The sequence below is a fragment of the Archocentrus centrarchus genome, chromosome 16 (assembly GCF_007364275.1).
Source record: "Archocentrus centrarchus isolate MPI-CPG fArcCen1 chromosome 16, fArcCen1, whole genome shotgun sequence".
Lineage (NCBI taxonomy): Eukaryota > Metazoa > Chordata > Actinopteri > Cichliformes > Cichlidae > Archocentrus > Archocentrus centrarchus.
This window is the reverse complement of record NC_044361.1, coordinates 22,464,103-22,488,391: the sequence shown is the minus strand read 5'-3', so window position 1 is coordinate 22,488,391 and position 24,289 is coordinate 22,464,103. Positions and strand designations below refer to the sequence as shown.

The following is a 24,289-nucleotide window of genomic DNA, read 5'->3' as shown; positions in this document are numbered from 1 at the left end:
TGACAGGAAGTAACATGACTAGTATGTGAAGTAATGGTTCCACTTTTGGACATGAGATATCTGTGCTAATTTTATTGGATGTAAGGCGGTGGAGAAAATGATTACAGATGGAAGCGAGCACACTAGATACTCAGACTGAACTCTAAAACCTGGAGAATGGTGTCATTACACAGACTGCAAAAGAGCAGGACGTCTGCTGCCTCCTCACTCCATCATCCTTGTCATGTCCTTGTGTAAGTGAAGCTAAAAGAAACACATCTGTGTCTGCTCCTGTCTGCTCATGTTTTCTATTTTTGATTTCCTCTGTTCGTCTTAGATTTACTCTGAAACAGCTGAGAAAGAACAGAGACTCTCCCGTAACTCATTTTCTCTGTCACACAAACGCAGACACACAAAAGGAATCGGAGAGCTGTGCAGACAAAGTAAAGCAAGACTATGGTGGTTTAAAAAAAAAAAAAAATTTAAAGAACAAAGTAAGGCGATCAAGTTGAGGGGATGAAGCAGAAGACTGGGTCAGCTAGAGTTTGTGAATGTGAGGAAGTTTTCTTACCTGGCAGGTGCAGGTTTGGTTTCTTCTCATGTAGCTTTACCTCACCTTCTCACCTTTGGGGTAAAAAAAAAATCTTGACAGAAAACACACCGCTTTTGTGCGTGTCCGCAGCAGTTTTACAACCCCGTGAGGCTGCCAGTAGTATTTAACATGCCATAAAGCTCGGTTTAATTAAAACAAACTTCCCTGGTAATAAAAGGCAGTTTCGTGTCTTTGTTTTTGTCCAGAGACGCACAAGGAACGATTTTTTTTTTTCTTTTCAAGAAAATGCTCAGACGTGCGGTGGGGTAATATATTGCACGGCGTGGTCTGTCACCTCTTTAAAAGTTGTTTTTTCAGGATATTATTATTTTTTAAAGATTGACGCATGCAGCCTGATGTTTTATCTTCGGGTGTTGGAGGGTAACCACCCCAAAACTAGCACATGCAGAGATATTTTTTTTTCCTGCAAGCCGACGTAATAATTACTGACATAATTACAAGTGATTATTCTCAGCGGAAGGAAACGCAGCCCTGTTTAACGGCATGGTTACCCCGTAAAAGTAGGCTCTAATGTGTTTTAATTTACCAATCTTTGCGTTTGCGAGCGCACTCGCCAAATCTCTGCGCGTGCTCGACACTGTCTAATATTAGTTAATGTTTCGGGGTGCCGCGGAGAAATTGCTGTTCCATAAGGGGACCGGGGACGCGCCAGTCTCGTCTGCGCGCTCAGATGTGGGTTTTTTTTTTGCCTTGTAACGTGTGGGGGGTAAAGTTTTGTGCGGAAGGCGGGGGCGCGGCTGTGTAGTTGAGGCTCTGGGCAGACTGGGGGTTTCAGGGTGTCAAGAGCCAGTTCTGGGCGAGCGCAGCAGAGTGCATGAAGGAATCCGTGCGCAGGGAGAGTTGGCGGGCTTAAACTCGGGACAGCGCGAGCGAACCTCACCTGCACCTTGGAATCTCTCTCTGTGTCTCGTTTTTGGGAATAGTGAGCAGCTTGCGGTTCTTCGGGATGGAGCGTGGATGGGACAGTGTTTCATCTGCTGGGATGTTTATTCTGGGTGTGCTGTCCGTGCTGTCCGCGCTAAACGGAGTTTGGGGTTTTAACTTTTACGCAGAGCAACCCACAGTTTACAGGGGGCCCGATGGAAGCTATTTTGGTTATTCTGTGGACTTCTACCGAGCTGCCGCCGACAGCAACACGTGAGTGGCAACATCAGGGCTGAAGCTGTGTCCCACCGTGGTCCTGCAGAAGTTGTGATCTGATAGACAAGTTCCTCTTAAACTGTACCTGTACAAATTGAACACACTGCCTTACAATAATCTTAAAATAATAAAGAAATAAAATGATGGGGAAAGTAATGAAAAGCCATGAGCTTAATCTGTACATGTACCTGTACATCATACTTCAGTGTGACAGATTATCCGGAAATTACTCAAATTTCTCTATACACAAAGCAGAATATAATTATAGGAACTCCTGTGTATGTGAGTTTATGCTTTACCTGTTTGAACTGTACACTGTCTTGCATGTGTCTTGGTTTTTCTTTTGCCCATTAGGATCAGTGTGCTGGTTGGGGCTCCCAAAGCGAACACCTCCCAGCCGGGCATCATGGAGGCCGGAGCCGTTTATTACTGCCCCTGGCCTGGGCTGCCTGAAAGCTGCAGACAGATACCTTTTGACAACTCCAGTGAGTTAACCTGAAACCTGTTCCCTCCTTCTCTCTCTCATGGACCAGAATAAATTTGTGATAAACTCCTGGTTTCATTACAATACACGGAAAGGATTATTTGTTTAATTTGGACAAACTGTGAGACATACGCTGCCACAGTCATTGTTTTATGAGTTCTCATATGAGTATTTTAGTTAATACCAGAGATGAAATTTAACTATCATTTATTTCACTTGCAATGAATCCTTATAAAATCATAGGTGGCCCCAGATGTTACTGGAATTGAAACCACTGGAGTTTTATAACCTGTGCGTCTGTGTGTGTCTGTTTAAGTTGGCGCAAGTTGCATGAAAAAAAAAAAAATAGAGAGATAAGACATATGGGTCTCATCAGCTTCCTGTAACAAAAAAAAGGATAGATGGCAGATAGATCATGTTGATCATGGTATTCAGCATATTATCAACAGAAGAAGAAGAAGAAGAAGAAACAGCCTTTATTGTCCCACAGAGGGGAAATTTGGGTGTAACAGCAGCCGCAGTTATTATAAATATAAGTAAAAATATAATAATTCACACTAAGAAAAGAATAAACAAAATGAGAAAAAACACGAAATGAGTGCGGAGCTGCTGAAACTGGCTGCCTGCTCGCGCGGCGCCGGAAGCGGAGCCTTTGTTCGTGGGTCTAATGTCTCTGATGCACACTTTTCTGTCTGAGTAGTAGGCATGTGTGCAAGAGGGGCAGAGAGAGAGAGAGAGAGAGAGAGAGGAGGGGTAAACTGAATGCACATGGGAATTTAGTTCCCCTTCGGAAGAAAGGGGGATTGGGCGAGGTCTGCTTTTTATTAGATCTTGAAAATGTATCCCTGTCTCCTTTCCCCTCCCCTCCATCAGTCTGTCCCCCTCTCTCTCTCTCTCTCTCTCCCTCTCTCTCTCTCTCACTCTCTCTCTCCCTCTCTCTCTCTCTTTCTCTCTCTCCCCCTCTCTCGCTCTCTCTCTCTTTCTCTCTCTCTCACTCACCCCCTTATTGCAAGAGCCTCTAACATCTTTATGATGACCGCAAAAAGTGAGCTAGAGAAGAAACTAACTTATCAGTAGAGTTATCACTGATAGGAGTAACTCTGCTCCCTTATAGTGCTGTGGGCAGATCTAATATATCCGAAAGAATCCAGAGAAAGATGTACATGTACGTCAACAGTAGATTGTTACTGAGTTAACAGTATTAAAACCTTCAATTCATAAGAAAAAAGCTTCATTTAAAGATGAAGCTGCAGCTGTAAGTGATACTGGTGTGAAAATCATCACGCTGTCATATTATAAATACCACAGCGTGACTATGACCAGATAATTTATCAATAAGCAGCTGATGTGGAAATGTAACTGCTGATAGCCGATCAGCTGATACAAGCATTGTTTCAGTGTTCAGCCTGAACTAAATCAGGGCTCCGTGAAGATAAAGCTGAAGATGTTTTGTTTTCCCTGAAGCTAATTACAGTTATTTTTCACAGAGGGGGGTGGTTTTAATTTGAAGTGTTTCTGGGGGTTAATTTCAGGTTTGAGGGATGGAGGTATAAACCTGGTGGAACAAATTTGTGTGTGAAGTCAAGTGTGCATCTTTGCACTACAATGGGGGGTTATGCACAAGTTGAATGATGACTGTGGCCACTGTGGATATTTCTAGAATTACAGCAGACATATTTTTACAGGTATAAACCAGACTAGGAGGAGGCACATATGTACACACACACACTGATGCACACTGTGCAAAGTATCAGCAGCAGAGCGGTGCACTGCACTGGTTAATGTCCGTGTATCAGTTTCATGTGTACTTGATTATGCATGTGCATGGTTTCAGTGACATTATGCAGATGTGTCTAGTCATGCCAGTGAAGTGAAGTGGATGGGAGAGAGGATGATGTGCTGTCACCGATTAGTGATAGATTGCATGTCCATATGAGTCGAGAAGTCTGGAAAGTAAAGCTGAATACTCCGCTGCTTCATGTCTGCTCTGCTGATGCGTTGCTTCTCACTTTACCAGAAAATGTTTTCATTTAGAAACCCTAAAATCGTTTTTAAAATTCTCTTTTCCTTTTCAAGAAATAAAAAGATGTTTCTAACTAATGTTCACAGTAACACAAAATGCGTGCACATCTGGAAGGATCACCTCGCATAACATGATCTCTGTTTTATGTGGTAAAGTTATTGATTCAATACCCTCATCTACTATTATTCAGCCTTTACTGGGGGATTAAAAGTGGCACTGATGCTTAATTTAACCTGTATTTTCAGCATTCTAATGTTAATGATTGGTTTTTATTGGGAGTTTTTATTAGAAATGAGAATCTTTAAAAAAAAGAGACATAAATGGCAGGAGACAAAAAGTAAGATTCAAAAATTCCTAACATTAACTGACAAAACTTGTACTGTACACCTGGCTGCCTGTAATTTCAGTGTGTGCTTGTTAAAAGAAGGTGTTTAATGAGGAGAGGTCTGCGCGGCTCCAAAGAGTCCCCGCTGGGCTTTATTAACACTGTAAAATACCAACAACAGAACAAAAACAAACATATACACAGTTAACACCAAGTCTGACACATAATTGTGATTCTACTGGGAAACCTCTAATAATGTGCATGTACAAACGTGGGTGTGTGGGGGGGGCTATGTATCTGTGTAGGGTTAGAATGAGTTTCTTAAGTCTTGTTATTTTTTATGAGCTTTAACTTAAAAAAAAAAAAAAGCCTCCATAGTCTGACAAATGTCTGTTTGTGGGGGGCAGATGTTGTTTTGATCTGTGTTATTAGTCTGTTTATGATGTTGCTGTTTGTTCTTGATTATGTCTGGGACAAATGCTTTCTGTGCTCACAAGCAGAGCTAGAGGAGGCCTCAGTTCACACAGACATGGTCAATATCAGCTTTTACTGCCATCCGTTACAAAATAGTGTTTCAATCCTCTTACAGTGCCCTCTTTCTGCGTCTTTATTTTTCTCTCCAGACAACAGAATGATTAAGGTAAATGGTACCAGAGAGCCTCTGGAGTTTAAGTCGCACCAGTGGTTTGGAGCATCGGTCCGGGCACACAGAGGAGAAGTGGTGGTGAGTGGAAATGAAGTCAGATATTATCTGAATCCTTTACTTGTTCCACACAGATTTTTCCCTCTACACTCTTTTCTTTCTTAAACCCCAAGAAAACTAAAGAGATGTTAACTGATTTCAGATCAAGAGGGAAAATTAAAAAAAAAAAAAACAAGTATCTGTTAATGGTGACTCTATTAAATTGTAAGCTAATATGAATATCTGAGGAAAATGAGGGAATTCAAGCAAGAGTGCACCAAAATTTCCTGCAAAGGCTGCAAGAGTTTAACAAAGATATACATAAACTAAAAAATAAATGGTCCTGTGTGGTAGCGTAAGGACAAGCAATCCTCAGAGATGTATCACACTCTCTCTGTGGTGAAAACAAGTTGTCGCCAACAGGGTGGGAGTGCAAGACACCGCCTTTGCGAACTTCCTGTGGCCAGTTCTCCTTCATACCTTCCAGCATAACTCGGTTAAACAAATCCAGGTGAAATGAAGTGTTTGTCACTCGCGTTGTGATGCACACAGTTTTTGTTTTTTTGCGTATGGTCGTGCTGTTGCTATGGGACACTTTGTTCTTAAATGTATTTCCTGTAACGTCCTTTCTGTTGTGGTTGTATTTATTTGACAGTTGCATGGACAGAAAGGGAATTTCCAAATGGGTAATAAACAAAACTAACTGCAGTGGGCATTTGTTTTTAACACAGGATATTTCTTTTTTTGTTGTTGTTTGTTTTGTTTTTCTTCCACAGGCATGCGCTCCTCTCTACCACTGGCGGACAGTGAAGATAAGTGGGGAGAAGGACCCCGTCGGGACCTGTTATGTGGCCGTCCAGAACTTCAGCGCCTACGCGGAGTACTCGCCATGCAGGACCAGTGAGTCACTCCGCAGCCCTGTCTGCAAATGTTTCCATCAACCTGTTGTTCCTTTCATCCCCCTCCCTTTGCTTTCTGCTTCTGCCCCTCCTATCAGGATAAACATTAAATTAACCACATCACTTCTACCAGTAAAGGAGCACGATATGAGATGGCATACACAAAGTGTATTTTTTTTTTTCTGGTAGATAGTAAAAAATGAATATTCACTAAAATTTCATGAAAACTTACATTCGTCATCTGCGGTATTGCTACGCACGCAGATAGCTCTTGGTTTCACGCGGCCAAGTTTTGAGATATATGCCTGAGATTTCCACCGCCAATAAAATGAGCACTGCTTGGAGCAGTAATAATCTCCAGCTTCCCTCCTGGGACCATCACAGTAAGGGCTACAAAGATATCTGAAAACCAGGAAGAACAAAACAAAAGCCGTCTGCATGGCAAGATCCAAGTAGGGAAGGTAGGGAATTGTGCTTCCGCAATAAATCACTTTCCCTGATGTTTTACAAGTTGCCACAGTAACCTGAAAATATATATGTCTCTCTAACAGTTTATCAGTTTCTCTCTGTGGTCCTCTTCTTTCTGTCATCAGTTCTGTAAATGGGATTTATGGGATTCTTTTTTTTTTTTTTTCTTTTCGTTCTCACTTTTTTCCTGTGACCTCTCTCACCTTGTGCAGCGATATGAGCCGGCATGATAAGGAGAAATGAAGGCTATCAGGTGGTACATCATAAACAGCAGAGAAAACTCAGCCTCAGTTGTCCACACATGCACACACATTCATACTTATACCCCCTCTGGTAGTTGGTTGAAAGTTGTAAACTCAGCTTTGCCTGAGGAAGGAATGATTCTGCACCGTTCTTGGTGCAGGGGAAGTATTTTTGCATCATGTCTTCAAGTTAAACTTTTTTGACATCCAGCAGCTTTTTTTTTTTGCCTTATCTGAACATGAATCTGCAACCATTCAGACAATAACACATTGTTTATATGTGCACTTGTGTAGTTATGCATCATTAAACTTCATCCCAGGGGGCCACTGAGATGGAGCACAATTTATGATTCGCACATATGTTTTGTGTGTTCACGCACCGTTAGATGAAGTACTTTAAACAGAAACACACCTCAGTGGTTCTACGTTTTTATGTATGCTCTAAGTGCTTAATTCTCTTCATTATCTAAATGTTTAGTTTTTTCAGTAGGGATTTTTATAGTTAGATGGTTTCATGTGTTAGAGGTTATGATTTTGGCACAGCTGAACTCCAGGTAACTGTCTTAAGACAAAAAAAAGTGCCAATTTACTGTTGCATTGTAATACTGTCAGACCTTTCAGCATTAATACAGCAGAATCGTAAATTCTCTCTTTTTTTTAATTTAACATCTTCCCTGTTAAGACTTGTAGCCTGTATTATTCACAGTGAGACAGAGTGCAGTGCAGCATGTTAAAAAAAACACTCCTAGTAGAGGGGAAAATAGTCAGCCTCACTGTGCAGGTGCTTATAAAAACTTCTCCTGAGCATATCCCACCACAGAGGCAAAGCAGACTTGATAGGAAAGAACCTTTGTGCAAAACAGTGGAGAGCGATGAACTGTTTTCCCCTCCCGTGTGGGTAAGGCTTAATTGCACTCTCTCTCTCTGTGATGTGCAAGCATTTTTTTCACATATGCAAAAGTGTGTCCCCAAAATATGTAAAAATTTCCTCATTCGGATGATGCTTCTGTTGTCTGAGGTGGCTGTGACTCAGGAGGTAGAGCAGGTTGAATACTAATTGGAAGGTTGGTGGTTTGATCCCTGGCTACTCCAAGGATACTATGTGCCAAGGATACTTTGGCACATAGATATGTGCCAAAGTATCCTTGGAGTTGGTCCCGATACATCGGAGTGTGATTGTGTATGTGTGAATGTTACATAGAAAGTGCTTGTATGAATGTGTGTGAATGGGTGAATGAGACATGCTTCAATCTTTGCATGTGTGTTTGTGTTGCTTGCAGATGATCCAGACCCAGAAGGACAGGGATTCTGCCAGGCTGGTTTCAGTGTGGATTTCACCAAGGTAAAGACCGCAGCAGCAGTTAGACTTTATTACCCAGAAAACCTCCTGCGTGCAATTTGTCCCTTCTCAGAGTTCACGCAGAGAAGTTTCAAACGCAAGACTCCCATCAAAATTTATGGAGACTAGGAAGATCAGAGACCTTTTGTCCCCAGAGAAGCCTCCATGCCTGATGTGACCCATCGCCTCTTAACACAATTGAACAAACACACATAAACACACCACCATATACACATGCATTCTTTCACTGTATAGTCAGTATGAACCTTGACCTTTGACTCATGGTGCAACCTTAACCCTGCTGTACAGGAAGCTGTCATTCTCTGCAGGATGTCAACAGGCATAACAGTGGGAATCATATGAGCACACTTACACAGCTGCACAAATTTTGTAAAACTCTAGTCACACTTGCACCAATTTAATGACAAATTTCTTGCTATATGACTAAGCCTGTTTAACTGTATCCATTCCAGGAAGGAAAGCTGGTGGTAGGAGGACCTGGAAGCTTTTACTGGCAAGGTAACTAAAACAGCAGTGTGTAAACCTTTGTTTGGGCTCTCTTGCAGTGATTTCATCAGTGGGAAAGTGTTCAAATCAGAGAAAAGAATGGAGATGAGTTTAGCAGTCAGGACAGCCCACCTACACACATATGGACACCGGACTCACTTTCCAAATCTTACCTAAGCGAAGGTGGAAAGAAACGTGTCCCTTTCTCTGACCCTTTCATATTCTCTTCTCCCTCCTTCTCTTTTTTTCTTTACTTAATGCCTTGCTCTGTAACAGTGTAACAGGAAGTGGGTGTTTGGGCTCTGTAATGAGCTGATCGGGGGTAATGGAGTGGAGGAACTGCCCCTCTGCTCCTCAGAGGAGCTTGGAAAAGCTCCGAGGGGAGAGGATAAGCCTCAAGCAGAGAGAGCAGGTTTGAGAAGGACAAAGGAAAGGAGTGGCAGAGAAAGAGAGCAGACAGGACGGCCTGAGTGATAGAGCACGGCTTTGGAGATGACAGAGAGAGAAGTGATGGAGTATGTTGATGAGACTCAGACACTGAGAGAAGAAGAAGAAAGATTTATCTCCTTGATAAGGACAGTGCTGAGGTCATTTAGCTTGCTGGATATGCACGGGTAGTCTAAGCAGAGGGATGAAGTGTCTTAATAGGTGTAGACACATCTTGAGTGCATCATAGTTAAGCTGTGGAAGTGTAGCACTACTCCCCCTACTCCAGGTGTTAGAATGTGTATGTGTGTTAGCCAACGTTGTGCAGCTGCTCGCAAGGAGAAAGGAGACAGTTATTCATCACTTGAACAAACTCATTTCTCTTTACTTTCTTTGTAACCTAATGATCTTTGACCTCTGAAGCACATCAGCCGCTTTAAAAAGAATGTTTTAAGGCAATGTGTTTTCTTTTTTTTCAAAAAGGAGAGAAAGGAAAGAAATGCATTTAAAAAAAAATTCTGATATATTTTTCATCAGCGATCCTGTTGTTACACACTGTTAAATAATGAATGCTCGAGCATACAAGATTGCACTAGACAGGCATCACAGACACCCTAATGGACTGCTCTCTCTCGCTGTGCCCTCAGCATGGCACGGCAGCCTGCCTCCAGTTAAAACACTTCCTCCAAATGTTTATAAAAGCACTCAGCCTGGATTTTATGGCCTCTAATATACAACAATTATCTTCAGCCTTCAGCTTGATTCCTCCTACAAGTAATTCATATAAAATCTTGTTATTGCCGAATGAAAAATAACTTCAAATTAGCAGCAGTGACTTACGCATCTCTACTAACAGTTTATCTCCGCAATCAGCTTGTAGATTAATAATGATTTGGCGTGGCAATATGAGATAAACTCAGCACAGTGTGAGAGAGAGGGAGGATGAAGGGCTGGGAGAGGAGCTGAAGGGAGGGTTAAGAGGGCACATTTCCCTCCCCATCAGTACACACACATTAAGGAGGATTTATGGAAGGTTGAAGGCGGCCACAGATAAAATCATTTGTTTGTTTGACCTCTTGTTCAACAGCAGAGGAAGGGTGTTGTTTGTGCGCGCATGCCTATAATTCAGAATCCTTAATGTGGAGAGGGCAGGATCTTGAGAGTTTTTAAAGGAGCACTGGAGAAATAGTGGAGCTTTTTTGTTCTGCGAACACTGCATGTTAATGTTTCTGCTTCTGAGAGGCTCGTGCGCTCTGTGCATCTTTAATGTGGAGCAAGCCGTCCAGCTCCAGCAGTTATCTACAGCAGTGGACAGCAGGGCCACTATCTATAAACAGATGTGACTTTCAAATTGTTTATTTTTCTCTATCCGTGCGTGTGCGTGCGCATGTGTATGTGAGCAGGTCAGGTGATGACAGCAGGGATAGCCGAGATACTGAATGGCTACTCTTTAAAGGCGGTGCTGAGACAGGGTTCGGGAGAGAAGCACACTAGAGCTGCTGAAGACACACACGATGACAGCTACCTTGGTAACATGCAATAACAAACACACACACAAACTTACTTTTAGGTATATAATTATTTAGACAGTTTTTGTAATTATTGCATTATTGTAATTATTGCCTGTGTACACCACCAGAGTGGACTTTAAATCAAACAATCAAGATGCAATTGAAGTGCAGAGTTTCAGCTTTAATTCAAGGGGCTTAACAAAAGCTTTGCATCTGCTGTTTAGAAGTTATAACAATTTTTATACATGACCTTACATTTTTAGAGGTTCAAAAGTAATTAGACAGCTGATTGACAAGCCGTTTCATGACCAGATGAGGTGTTTCCTTCATCATTTCATGACAAATTAAGCAGAAATACAATGTAGAACTTGCTTTGGTATCGTTTCACTGAAACTCTCAATATGAGGTCCAGAGAGATGTTGATACAAGTGAAGGAGACATTCATTAGGCAGAATCCACAAGCTTTTACATTCTTAGAAGGAAGGAATGCACTGGCCAGGTCAGCAACACCAAAAGGCCTGAAAGACCACAGAAGGCAGCTAAAGTGGATGATTGCAGAATTCTTTCCTTGGTTATGAAAATGCTTTTCACAACATCTCACCAAGTTGGTGTATCATTGTTGAAGTCTACAACAGAGAGAAACCTTCATAAAGACAATACAGTCCACTGGTTACACTCGAGAACAAGAAGGTCAGATTTGACTTTGCCAGAAGAAATCTAAAAGAGCCTGCACAGTTCTGAAAAAAATACTTTGGACAGATGAAACCAAGATGAACCTGTACCAGATTGATGGGAAGAGAAAAGTAGTGTTTAATGATGATGTGACTGCTGATTGAAGTAGCAGGAGGAATTCTGAAGTGTGCAGGGCTGTAGACTCTGCTCAGATTCAGCCAAATGCTGCAAAACTGATCAGGCAGCGCTTCACAGAAGCAACCCAAGAGTTTCTCAAGGAAAAGAAACAGGATATTCTTCAATGGCCAAGTCACTCACCTGATCTCAACCCAACAGAGCGTGCTTTTCAGTTACTGAAGACAAACTGAAGACAGAGAGACTCACAAACAAGCTGCAGCTGAAGGTGGCAGGGGCAAGGGAGGAAACAGCATTTGTCCACGGGTTCCAGACTTCAGGCAGTCGTTGACTACAAAGGACTTTCATCCAACTACAAAAAATAATCTTTATATTTAGAATTATTAGATTGCCCATTTACTTTTGAGGCTCTGAAAATGGCTGCAATTCCTAAACAGTTAATGTTAAACCCTTTGAATTAAAGCTGAGAGTCTGCACTTCAGTTACATATTGATTGAAAAAATCCACTCTGGTGGTGTACAGAGGCAAACCCACAAAAAGTACGCCTTTGTCCAAATACAGATGGACCTGACTCTATGCGCAAAACCATAACATGATTAATAATATTAGACAACTGCATATGAGCTTCAACCAAGTGTGCAACTCATTTCTTCATAGGTTACTCTGTGGCAGTGGGCGAGTTTACAGGAGACTCTGAACAAGGTGAGAAACCCAACAAGTCATTACAACCTACTGAGAACATCAGCAGCCTTTCCTGCAGCACCGTCTGAAATGTTGCGTGTTTGCACTCTATCTGAGCGGTAGAGTGGACAGCTGTGTGACTTTGCCTTTGTGTGAACTTAGCAGCAGTAATTAAAACTGTCTCTGTATGTCTGGGTCATGACCCCGAGTGGACAGGACTTCAAGGACTACTGATAAAGGGATTTCCTGTCCCCCATTTTGACTGATTAGAATGATTATTGGCAGACTCCGCAAACCTCTTCAGGTCTAGAGTGGGTCCAGAATCTCGTCTGGACTTGAAATATTAGGTGGAAAAAAAGGTTTCAGGCATGCACGCATCACTTTTTTATAAAAGATTTGCGAGATTGCCTTTGAGTTCATCTTTATTTAACTTTTCAAATATGTATTTTTTAGGCCAAATTAAATTAAGATAAGTTACGATTACTAGAAATGTACAAATCACTTTAAACTGGTAACCTTTGGTTCGCTTCAGGTGCTGCTGAAGTTCATTCCCATGCCATCACCTTGTGTGTGTGTTAGAAATAGAACATGCACAAGCAATTTCAACCAAAGCGCTGCTCTTTTATCAAAGAAAAAAAACAAGAAAACAAAATGTTTTCAACCACAGTCTTACCACATTACTTTTTAAACCAATTTTTTGCTTCCTCTTTAAACAGCACCACCACTCAGTCTCTCGTAAGCATCATGCACCCCCTCCCCAGTGTCACTTTGCTAATCAGCATTTAGTGGGATTTTTACGGGGCAACCTTGTGTTTACATACCCCCATACCAACCCTGCAAAGGCCCTGAACTGCCTAAAGCGCAACACATGTCAGAGAGTCTTAAAGTGAGCCTAAAGAGGTTACACATGCCTGTTGATGCGCTGTGTTGTGGTACAAAGCTTGTTGTGGTCTTGTTCCCTAAACCCTCTTCAGACTGGAGGACTGGTCGTAACTGGGAACTCTGAGTGAAGATGAATCTGGGAATTACTGGTTAATAGCCTCGTGGTTTGGCCTGTTGAGTAGAGCCAGAAGGCAGGAAGTGGGGACTCTGTCTTCTCACTCTGGGTGGGACCCTCAGATCGTCACTATAAGTTCACAGCCCTGCTCTCATCAATCAATATACACGCAGAGCCTGAGCACCCAATCGCTTACTTTGTTCTCAGCAGCACTTGGCTGTGAGGTGGGTGGGGGTTTCAGGCTTTTGAGGCAAACTTCTGTTGTGCCTTTTTTTTTTTCTGTGTGCATCTTTCTCGCACTAATTTGAGTCTTTGTTTTGTTTTCATGTTTTCCAGAGCTTTTAGCTGGAGTCCCAAGAGGAGCACAGAACTTTGGATATGTGAGTATAGACAGAAAAAGCGATTAGACTACGATATGCCAGTTTCTTCTCATGTAGCATCAAACCAACTGGAGACCAAAAAAGAAAAATAAAACAGTGGAAAGCCAAACAAATATAGATGCCTCTTTAAAGTATGTGCAATATTTTAATAATAAGACATATTATATGCTATAGCCTTCACAGTTACTAGATTTTGAACAAACTGATTGCATGTGGGGGATTTTGGATGCTAGCCGCTATCGTGACCAAACACTGTTTAAAGGAATATCTTTGAGAAGAGTGATGTTCATTCACTGAGTTGAGTTCTTATGGACAGAAATCTTAGACATCATTGGAGATTTGGTAGCCTAATGAGATATTTAATGCAGATCTTTCCTTTAATTTGTCGTGCATCTGTTTTACATCTGCATGTAAACTTTTATTGTGAAGATGTGTGAAAAACCTGCACTCAGAAACAAACATGCACTCATAAAGTATTTGAAATTTCACTGCTTTTGGAGTTTGGAGTTTTCCTCTTTTCCTTGGATGGGACCTTGTCCTCAGGGCTGACTATGTCAATCCTGTGTAATGACACACAGCTTCTGCTGCACATGAAGGCCAGTGACCCCACGTAACCCTACTAACCCTCTTTGACACACAAAAGACCCCTGACTCTACCCTGCACTACCACATGACTTGTGACAGTGTGTGTTCCTTGTCTGAAAATAAATTGTAGCTGCTACAAGAATATTCCTTCATGTAGAGACTGAATGCCACAGAGGAGGTGGTTGTAGCTCATAATTGGTGGAGTAGGTGGAGCGATGCAGGTACGCGTGACACTGAAGAAGCTGTCAGGCCTGATCGGATTTCCTCTGTGACATATTTGACAGCTGAGAGCAAAGGAAAATTAAATCTCAAGTTGTTGAATTAATATTTTTGTTTACACATCCTCATCTGTGTGTGTGTTCATAAGTCTGTCCCTCTTTAGTATGTCTTTGAGACATGTGTGATTGGGTCAGCTTGTATCCTCCTGCACATGTGAGTGTGTATGTGCATGTGTGTGTGTATGTGTATGTGTAGCCCCTGGCTCCCTCCATGTGGTTGTTATTTTAGTTCTTATGAAGGAATTCTCAGCCTCCCCCCCTCCATCTTTCCCTGCAACCAGGGTTAGAATGGGGGGAAGGAGAGAAGGATGACGGGAAAATGGTAAAGGCACAAAGAAGATGGTGGTGGGGAAGGGGCAGGGGGGTGGGGGTGGGGGTTCAGTTAAATAAAACTGTTTTTTATGCGGTTTCTGACTTTTTTCCAACATTCTTTATGTGCCTGTTTGTCAGACTGCTTTACCATGTTTGCTGGTACGCTACACGGACAAAACCCAGTGCCTTATTAGATGTCTGCTTGTTTTAGGTGGCGATGATCAACTCTACCAACATGACTTTCATCCAGAACTTCACAGGGGAACAGGTAGGAACATCAACACATCACAGTCTCAGTCTATCATAATGTAGAGCTGTATATTAAGTGGGATGGATGAAATCAGTATTAGATGAAACTCATGCAACTCTGTTGGGGTCTGGTTGGCTTTAATGTTCCTTCCTTGTCTGCCTGTCAGATGGCCTCCTATTTTGGCTACTCTGTGGCTGTTACTGACATAAATGGAGATGAGTAAGTAGGAAGCCTCACCACCACTCCAGACACATACACTTCCTATTCCTATTCCTATTCCTATGTATGATCACTGAATCTGCACCCTGTCTTCCCAGGATGGATGATGTGCTGGTCGGAGCACCGCTCTTTATGGAAAGAGAGATGGAGAGCAAACCCAGGGAGGTGGGAAGGGTATACCTGTACCTGCAGCTGGCTCCACTTACTTTTTCTGAACCTGTCGCTCTCACCGGCACTCACACCTTTGGACGCTTTGGCACAGCTATCGCACCACTGGGAGATGTCAACCAGGATGGATACAATGGTAGGCTGAGACCGTCAGAGACAAAGAGAAAGGAAAAGAAAATAAGATAAGATAAAACATAAATTGACATGGATTAACCTAATCAGAACAAATAAAATATCCAAGCGGAGATAGGGAAGGGGACAGGGGCAGATATGGAGATAAGAAAATCCAACAGTTTCCTTTGATAGATTTTGTGTCACCGTGCATGAACCTTCTTCTTCTTTTATGGGCCAGTGTTTTCAGGTTAACGTGATAAAGGAACAAATCCTTTTCCGTTTCTGTGCTGTTTGCACTGTTATGTCTCTGACTGAGGAAATCCTAACAGATGCTGCTATTTGAGAAAAACCTAAACTTCTCCTGCCAATCAGGAAGTGCAGCAATGAAAGGTTGTCTGTGTGAGTGGTGTCTTCCTGTGATGATCCGGTAAAGGCCGTGTATGAATCCGTTTCTGAGTTATTTTTAATCTCACCAGATGTGCCCTGGGATAAAATCATCTGGGAGTTTTTGTCATGCAGCCCGGAGTTCATTCCTCTTCAGTGTGTTTGTTTTATCCTAACATTGATTACACACACACACACTCACAAACACATGCACACACACGCGCAAATGCACACCATACAGCCTGGAGCCCAAAAAAAATGAATGAATGAAGCCACATCTGGGCCTCGTACGACATCAATCCCACTGATTTGTCTTTTATTTATTCATGGGCAGCATGTGTTAACGAGCCTACCACCCCTTTAAAGTCATTAACCATTAGATCAATAACCATTGGATCAATACCGATGGTTTTTTCTGGCTAGAAATGTAAATAGCATCTGCTGTCTGGCAGCTGCAGGTCTCTGACGGTCACTGATGTGACCTGAGATGAGACTTCTGCTATGGACACAAAATACTTGTGTAGAGTGAATCTGTTGAGCACACATTCATCTGTGGATAATTTCATTCATCAGAATTACAGTGCAGAGTCTCAAAGGAGGCACTGTGATCAAGGCTTTTCTTTGCTAATGTCAAACTGAAACATTTGAGCATACCTGTGTCCTCATGTGTGTCTGTACATAATTGGTGGCAGATCGCTTTCCTCCTGATGAGCTCTTCCACTTTATCATCGTCACTCCATTTCCAAAATTCTTCTTAAAAGTGGAACCATACCCATTTTGTCTCATCTCTGTGGCTTTACTTGCCATGAACTGTCAACACTTTGCAATTTGGCTAATTTAATTTTCCATGTGGTTTCTTTTGTTTTTCATTTTTATCGGTCAACACTGTCAGTATTTTTTGCAAAGTGTCGGCCTGTTTGGGTCTGAGTAACAGTTCTGTAGTTTTGGTCTCACTGATCACAGTGGGTGTTCAGTGGGTGTTCTTAATGCTCTTTTTTTTTTTTTTTTGCATTGTCTGGGATGTTGTTGAGCAATGCCCATGAGTGACTTTTACATTATGTGAGGACTTTTTTTTTTAACACAGCTATTCAGTTATGTACACATACCCACACATAGACATACAGACTCCTACACAGGCTCATATGTACACTTGCATACACACATGGTTGCATTTATCCTCTCTACCCCACAATCTGCTTCATGTGGAACTAGTTGTTTAGACTGAGAGAGAGGGGGTCCGGAGACAAACAGGATATCTCAAGGTGCTTAGACGGTTACAGTACTAATGGGCACTTTAATGCAGGACAGTGTAACACATAGAAATTTGGAGGTAAAAGAATAAACTCAAATCTGTTTCTGCTTCATCTGTGCAGGTGCTTACTGTATCCCAATGCTTATATCTCTGTTTTAATGTTGTCTTTGCGTTTAGGTGCGGCTTTCTTTTTCAACTCACCAGCCACTTCATTAGTTACACCTTGCTGGGCTGATCCCTCTTTTGCCTTCAGAACTGCATTAATTCTGTGTGGTATAGATTCAAAAAGGTGCTGGAAATATTGACATGATAGCATCACACAGTTGCTGCAGATATGTCAGCTGCACATCCATGATGCAAATCTCCCGTTCCACCACATCCCAAAGGTGCTCTATTGGATTGAGATCGGGTGACTGTGGAGGCCATTTGAGTGCAGTGAACCTATTGTCATGTTCAAGAAACAAGTTTGAGATGATTTGAGCTTTGTGACATGGTGTTATCCTATTGAAAGCAGCCATCAGAAGATGGCTGAGTCATAAAGAGATGGACATGGTCAGCAGCAATACTCAGGTAGCCTTTGGCTTTTAAACAATGCTCAGTTGGTATTTAGGAGCCCAAATTACCTGTGTGAATTGCAGAGGTGGCAAAAGTACTGACGTTCTGTACCTAAGTAGAAGTACAAGTACTTGTGTTAAAAACTACTCTGGTGAAAGTTGAAGTACTGGTTCAACGTCTTTACTTAAATAAAAGTAAAAAAGTACAGGCTCTGAAATGTACTTAAAGTAAGAAAGTAAAAGTAACTCTTTGGAAGATGTTTCTTCCAACTATTTTGGTGTAAAGCTAACTGAACCTCATTATATATTATAATACTATAAAATAATACATGAGAATACAAATGTTATTCCAATCTACATTTTCATTCTAATGAATGCACTCAGCTTGAATCTGTTATGTAGGGCACAAACTGTGAAAGGGAATTTAAAATAAGCTCTATTCTCTGTGTCCTCCATAGTAGAGGGTGACTGTGCCTCCACCTAAACACAAACATGAGCATACTCAGGGGTTACAGTGGGATTCAGAAGGTGGATGAACCCTAAGATCAGCTGTAGTGGCTCTGCATGGGCAGAAGAATCACAACTTTTTCTTGTGAGCTCCAGTAAATGATGTTGGTGTGCAGGCTGTGATCAGCTGACGTGCTGCTGCTCTCTCCTTCCTCTCCTCTCCTCTTTCTTACATCTTTCTCCATCTGAGTGAAGTTATCGCTCATTCTTTGCTCTCCCTGGAAATACAGCAGTTGCTCTTTTAGCTAGCAGACACACTGTGTGACAAACTGCAGACACTTTTTGTGCTGATATTTGTTAAGCATTTAGAAACGTTGCATTTAATATTACCTGCCACACGTTACTCCCTTTATGCTCGCTCCTCTTCAGTAGTCCTTGCTAAATGCTGAAGTACCGCGAGCACAACTTACGGACATTGGCCCTCAGTCTGGCCCACTGTAACCCCTGATTATAGCACTATAAATGATGCATTAATTATACGGTTTTGCCTCTTTGTATGTGATAAGCCCCGGTGATGGAGGATACACCAGTACGATCGTCTCTTATATGTTATTTTTCCTCCGTTTAGGCTCAGATCGGTTGATGTTTGAAGGCACACTGAACGGAAATGCAAACTTTTCTCAGACGTGTTAAACCTAAAGTAAGGAGTCTGTTTTGAAAATGTAAGAAGTATAAAGTACAGATACTTGTGTAAAAATGTAGGGAGTAAAAATAAAAAGTAGTCAGAAAAATAAATACTCAAGTAAAGTACAGATACCTGAAAAATCTACTTAAGTACAGCAACGAAGTACTTCGTTACTTCCCACCTCTGGTGAATTATTGCTTCCTGTTCTTATCTGACAGGAGTGGCACATAGTCTGGTCTTCTGCTGCTGTGTTCCATCTGCTTCAAGGTTCAATGTGTTCATTCAGAGATGTTCCTCTGCATACCTCGGTTGTAATGAGTAATTATTTGAGGTGCTGTTGCCTTCCTATCAGGTCCGAGCAGTCTGGCTATTCTCTTCTGACCTCTGACATCATCACGGCATTTTCTCCCAGAGCACTGTTAATGCACTGTTTCAGACATTTAAAAGCATGCTGTGGTAATGGCTCCTGTTTAGAGGTGCTGGTAGGCAGGTGTGTTTACATTTGGACGGGTTAACTGTTATTCACCAGTCTTCTCTGGCCTCTCACCCAGTGACAGCAGGGATAGGCTCCATCCCTGCCGTAACCCTAAGTTGGATAAGCAGTTAAGAAAATGGATTGATGGGTTTTTTTCTTCCTTTCTTTCCACTACTTGCTACCTTGTTTTATTTCCTATTTAAACAAATGTTTCCCATGTTGAGCATGAGATAAACAGTGTTTAGAGAGATAAGGAAAGATAAAGCTGAGCCAAGATTAAAAATAAATTTTAAAAAGTTAAAAAATAAGTAAATGACCCAGCTCAGTTTAACAAGGTCAAGCTCTTTTCCTTTTCTCTTTCCATTTCTTTGTACCTGTATAATTTCCTCTGCTTCTGTCTCCGAGGGACTTTAACCCTGTTGATGTCTAAACCATGCATATGTGTGTGTCATCCTTCAGACGTGGCAGTGGGCTGTCCGTTCGGAGGTGAGGAGCGTGGAGGACGAGTATTGATCTTTAACGGAAACAAAGCCATAGCCACAAAAGGCATGACACTCAGCCAAGAGTTGAGAGCGGCCCACGCCCCCGGTGGCAGTTTGCCTGGATTTGGATTTACTCTGAGAGGAGGCCAAGATATGGACAACAATCAGTACCCTGGTAAATACTCAACAAATCAGCCCTTCTCTACTCGGCTCCCTGTGTTATAATCAAAATTCTCTCTCAGGCTTGCATTCTTTCACTTCTCTACTTTCCTTCCAGCTCCTCTCATTACAGCCTCCCTCCTCTTCATTCTTGACCTCCACATTTCATTGTTCCCCCATGCACTCCTCCACTACCATCTCTATGTTCTCCCCTTTTGCTTTCCTCCTCTTCTCTGGTAAAGTCATCAGAAGCGGGTACAGGGATGTGTGCCATGAACTGCTGCCGCATCCATTCTTTAGGGATTTACAGAATTCAAGTAGGAGAGAAAACATAAGACTGGGAGAAAAAAAAAAAGGAAGCATAATAACACATTCGCCGCATGTTCAGTCTGCCAGACCTACAAGCCTCTGTGTATAACCTCAAAACTGCGTGCAGACAAAGCAGCATTCAATCAAATTACATGCAGCAACTCCCTACCCTTTTTTGGCACCTTCGTACTATACCACACACCTTTACCTTATGACTTCTACAAATATGTTAAAAACTAAACTATAACATTAAAACAAACAGGAAGGAGGGCATTTTGAAGGTTTTTACCGAACACACAAGTTTTCAGTTCACAAAAAGATACGAAACAAAGCAGGTCTGTAAAACCACGGTTTTACTACCTCATTTTCTCCCCAATTTGGAGCCGTTCTGCTCTCCGCATTAATTTTGCTTAAAGCATTCACAGATTAGGCTGAAAATGAGAATTTGTTTAGTTTCACCTTTTTCTTTGCCCCCACCCGCTTTCCCAGTTTTCCTTTTCATTCTGCTGTAATAACAGATTTCTTCATTCCACAAACAGGATACAAAGGGAAATAACGCGCACGTTCACATCTGTGGCTTGTGATCAGTTTCACTGGCAGCTAGAGAGTGTATGTTGAGCGTGGGCCAGGCTCCAGGTCATACTTAGACCTGCGCAGACCCACTGCAAATCAGAGATCAGAATTAAAATCGGTGTACAATAAATACACACACAGGAATTACAGGTTGTAACTGGTGGAGGCCCTTCGGGAGGAGTAAGCAGAGAAGAAACTCATGGGTGGCAGAGATTTCTGCCAACACACACACATACACACAAACACGCCACATAAACATGCACACACACACACACACACACACACAGACCTGCAGTGCTTGTGTCGTCTGTCATTAGAGAGCCTGCTGACGGAAGTGAGGCACACACACGCACGCACACGGTGTGTCGTTGGCAGGGTAGTAAAGTCACACTGTTCAAAGGAGCCTGAGACGTTTGATCAGCGTTATGAGAGGACTGCAAAGGCGTCTGGGAGGCCTGCTACAGCTGCCATGTGCCTCTCATTGTGATTAAATGTCATTAGTCGACCACAGGAAGAAGGATGATGACTGTGCTCCAGTTTTATGGATTTTATCTTCAAGAATTATTTCATGTGTTTGTCTTTGCATTTCAAATCATGTAGCCCAGAACTAAATGAAAGGTAGATAAGACTAAACATGAAAAAGGAGGCAGTACAGGAATCAAAATGGCTCACATACAGCTTACTGCTTCAAATCAAGTTTTGTTAAATCACAGGCATATCTGATCAGAGCACATTTTGGATTAAAAAGGCTGGGGTCTGTTGTGTATGGTAAGGGTCACATTGCCTCTGGTTCAGTCAACGGGTTAAAGAGAAAAAATTGACAGTTAAAGACACATATTGGCGTTTCTGATTTCTGTTTCTTTGGCTAGAAAGTGCAAAATTGATTAAAGCCTCCAAGTCAATTTGAATATTTAGTGACCATCTTTATTCTCATTCCATGCATGTATTTTTTCTCTTAAAAAAAAAAAAGAACAACAACAACAAAGTGCACCTTTACCTTATTACTCATATATCCTGTGTCCAGCTCATTTCCAGCTCCATATTTTTATACTTGGACTCTGCTAGAATAGCTTAGCATTATTAAGAGTTCAGATAATCCTTATTTATCTTATACAAGGCCTTGGTGTAGCCCCGCGCTCTAGCCACTCTCTGAAACAAACCATTTAGCTTAAGACCCCACTACCTTTAAGCTAACTTGTTTCTGATTGGCTGCCCCTCTCAGATTTTTGAACAGCAGGTGGGTGGGGCTTCTGGGCTCACAGTCAGAGCTGTTGTGCCTGAGATCATCATATTAAGGATTTAACCTCCCACTGACACATTACAGAGCCAAGAAAGAAAAAAAAAACTTTCCAAAACAGAGCATTCAGTGTAATCTGAGCTTTTGATTTACAGGGATTACTTGCACATGAACTGATATCGGACCTCTTTAACAGTACTGTACATATAGGACAAAAAAAATAACCAAAAGCATAAAGTGTATAATAGGTGCATTTTAAACAAAACCTGCCATTTTATGCAATCCAGAAAAAGCCCAGGCAATTACCTTGCTCTGCGGTGTAAAAATAGTATGTTTCAAATATGTATAATAGCTGGCAACTTATTGAATTGTCCTAAAATACCACACATGCACAGAAGAATAAGGAAATCCTATCTCTCTCTCTTAAAAACCACCTCTTTTTCTGCTTAGTACCATTGATCTTTGGCTTTTCATCATCATGTCCAGTCCCCTGCAGCTTTCAGGGCATACAGCCACTGACAGCTTGACAGTCTGTCTAAACTCTGGATGGAGGTTGTGTTTTGATAGCCCATGATAGACACCATCAGCTAGCAGCTCAGTTACCGAAACCATACCTGCACCTAGAAATGGCCATCAGTGAGTGATGCAGCCTGTTCTTGTGTGGCTATGGCTCAGCGGGTCTCTGTACACATACCAACCTCAAATCAACAGTGGTGGGCAAGCTTTCCTGTGTATACGGAACTGGAACGTCAAATGGAACCTCAAATAAGCCTGCAGCATTTTTTTAGCAAACTTAAGCGTTAGAATAAAACAACCAGCTTATGACATGAGTAGAGCTATTTTCCAGGTTACGTAACCAAAACAGCTGGATGGACTAGGTGGTCCCTCTCAGCTCCTCTGTTTCTGCCAAAAACGCACCTTCCTCTGATGGCTTTCACAGATTATGATTTAAAGACCAAATGCGTGAGCCTCCATCACCCTTTTCTTTCTACACCTCCACCTTCATCTGCTTTGTTTCCCTCCCTTTTCTCTACCTCTCCAACTCCAACATACCCACATCTTCACAGCCCTTCTCACTGTAGACTTTTTAGTGCAGCACTTACACACACACATGCACACACACACACACTTATATAGTGACATAGCACATCCCAGGGGAAAAGGGACAAGGCCTAAATGTTTAATGCTGTGGTTTCAGGGGGACTCTGTGACTGCAGCCAAAGGCAGAAACAGATGTGCCTCTCTCAGATTCAATTAGTCCCTTTCTTCTTAAATACACAGGAGACGAACGGCAGAGCAAATGACAAGCAAGGGTTACAAGAGTACACTTCCACTTGCTTCCTTCCATTGTCCTCATGCAGCAGGTTACCACAACATGTGGAGCTTATAGTTGATATTTGTGTTAAAATGATCAGCTGATTAATGAAGTTATCAACACAAAACCCATTAGGTATCTTTTACAGTTTGTCTTTGCAGTTTTGTTATTATATACCAAAGAAATTCTAGATGGGATCTAATTTTTCCACAGTGAAGATTTGAACTTTTGCCTTTGTATCCAGCCACGGAGAATAAATTATTTAAAGGCCCAAAATTAATAAACTAATCAAGAGAATAATAAGAGATTAATTAATAATGAAAGTAGTCATTTGCCGAAGCCCCAGTGGCCTCTCACTGTGCAGTCTTTCTCAACATCACAGAGCTGAAGTTTCTGCCGCATCTGGCAGTGGTGGCCCAAATCCAATAAGTGCCTCTCTTCAGTTTCACATTGTTTTAATCACCTCTTGTACATGTGTATATGTGAGTCCGTGTCGGCGTGCGGCTTTCATTGGTATGTGTCCCCCGACCGCAGCCATTAAATACCGGCTCTATTTTAAACTTTGAGAGCCAATTAAAAGTGTGTTCATCACAAAACCCATGAAAACAAATAAAAATCACATATAGATGAAATCTAGTGCTGCTTACAATTAGTTGCTGTGCAGGCAGTTGGGAAATGTTGCTGTTTAGCAAAATGTGATTGGAGCGATGTGAGCTTTCTAATGGCCCTGGAATGCAGCGTGGGGTCCCTGTCTGACAGCACAAATGCGCAATGAAAACACATGCACACACATATTCGTGCAAGTTTTGTTTATGAATTGAGTCTGAAAAGGGTCATATGTGAAAGGAAAAGCACGGTGATATCAGAATATCAATTCTATATGACAGTCTGAGTATGTGTGTGCCTGGGTGCGTGTGTGTAGTTGATGTGAGAAGTCTGTGTCTGATGAAGATTACTGGAGACTTTGAAATCAGTCCCATCTGTGGCA

The 24,289-nt window shown here is 41.9% G+C and overlaps 1 protein-coding gene across 1 annotated transcript in view; it reads left to right on the top strand.

The window, feature by feature from the left end:
* Nucleotides 1-1,392: 1,392 nt before the first annotated feature.
* The window catches only part of itga8 (integrin, alpha 8), a 43,494-nt gene continuing 20,597 nt past the window's right edge, over nucleotides 1,393-24,289 (top strand). The window contains exons 1-13 of the mRNA XM_030750673.1: nucleotides 1,393-1,729; nucleotides 2,087-2,217; nucleotides 5,188-5,288; nucleotides 6,023-6,146; nucleotides 8,136-8,197; nucleotides 8,668-8,713; nucleotides 10,531-10,656; nucleotides 12,103-12,147; nucleotides 13,460-13,503; nucleotides 14,890-14,946; nucleotides 15,095-15,147; nucleotides 15,246-15,451; nucleotides 19,686-19,883. Of these exons, the coding sequence (XP_030606533.1) occupies nucleotides 1,539-1,729; nucleotides 2,087-2,217; nucleotides 5,188-5,288; nucleotides 6,023-6,146; nucleotides 8,136-8,197; nucleotides 8,668-8,713; nucleotides 10,531-10,656; nucleotides 12,103-12,147; nucleotides 13,460-13,503; nucleotides 14,890-14,946; nucleotides 15,095-15,147; nucleotides 15,246-15,451; nucleotides 19,686-19,883 (1,384 nt within the window). The 5' untranslated portion in view covers nucleotides 1,393-1,538. The remainder of the gene's footprint in view (nucleotides 1,730-2,086; nucleotides 2,218-5,187; nucleotides 5,289-6,022; nucleotides 6,147-8,135; nucleotides 8,198-8,667; nucleotides 8,714-10,530; nucleotides 10,657-12,102; nucleotides 12,148-13,459; nucleotides 13,504-14,889; nucleotides 14,947-15,094; nucleotides 15,148-15,245; nucleotides 15,452-19,685; nucleotides 19,884-24,289) is intronic.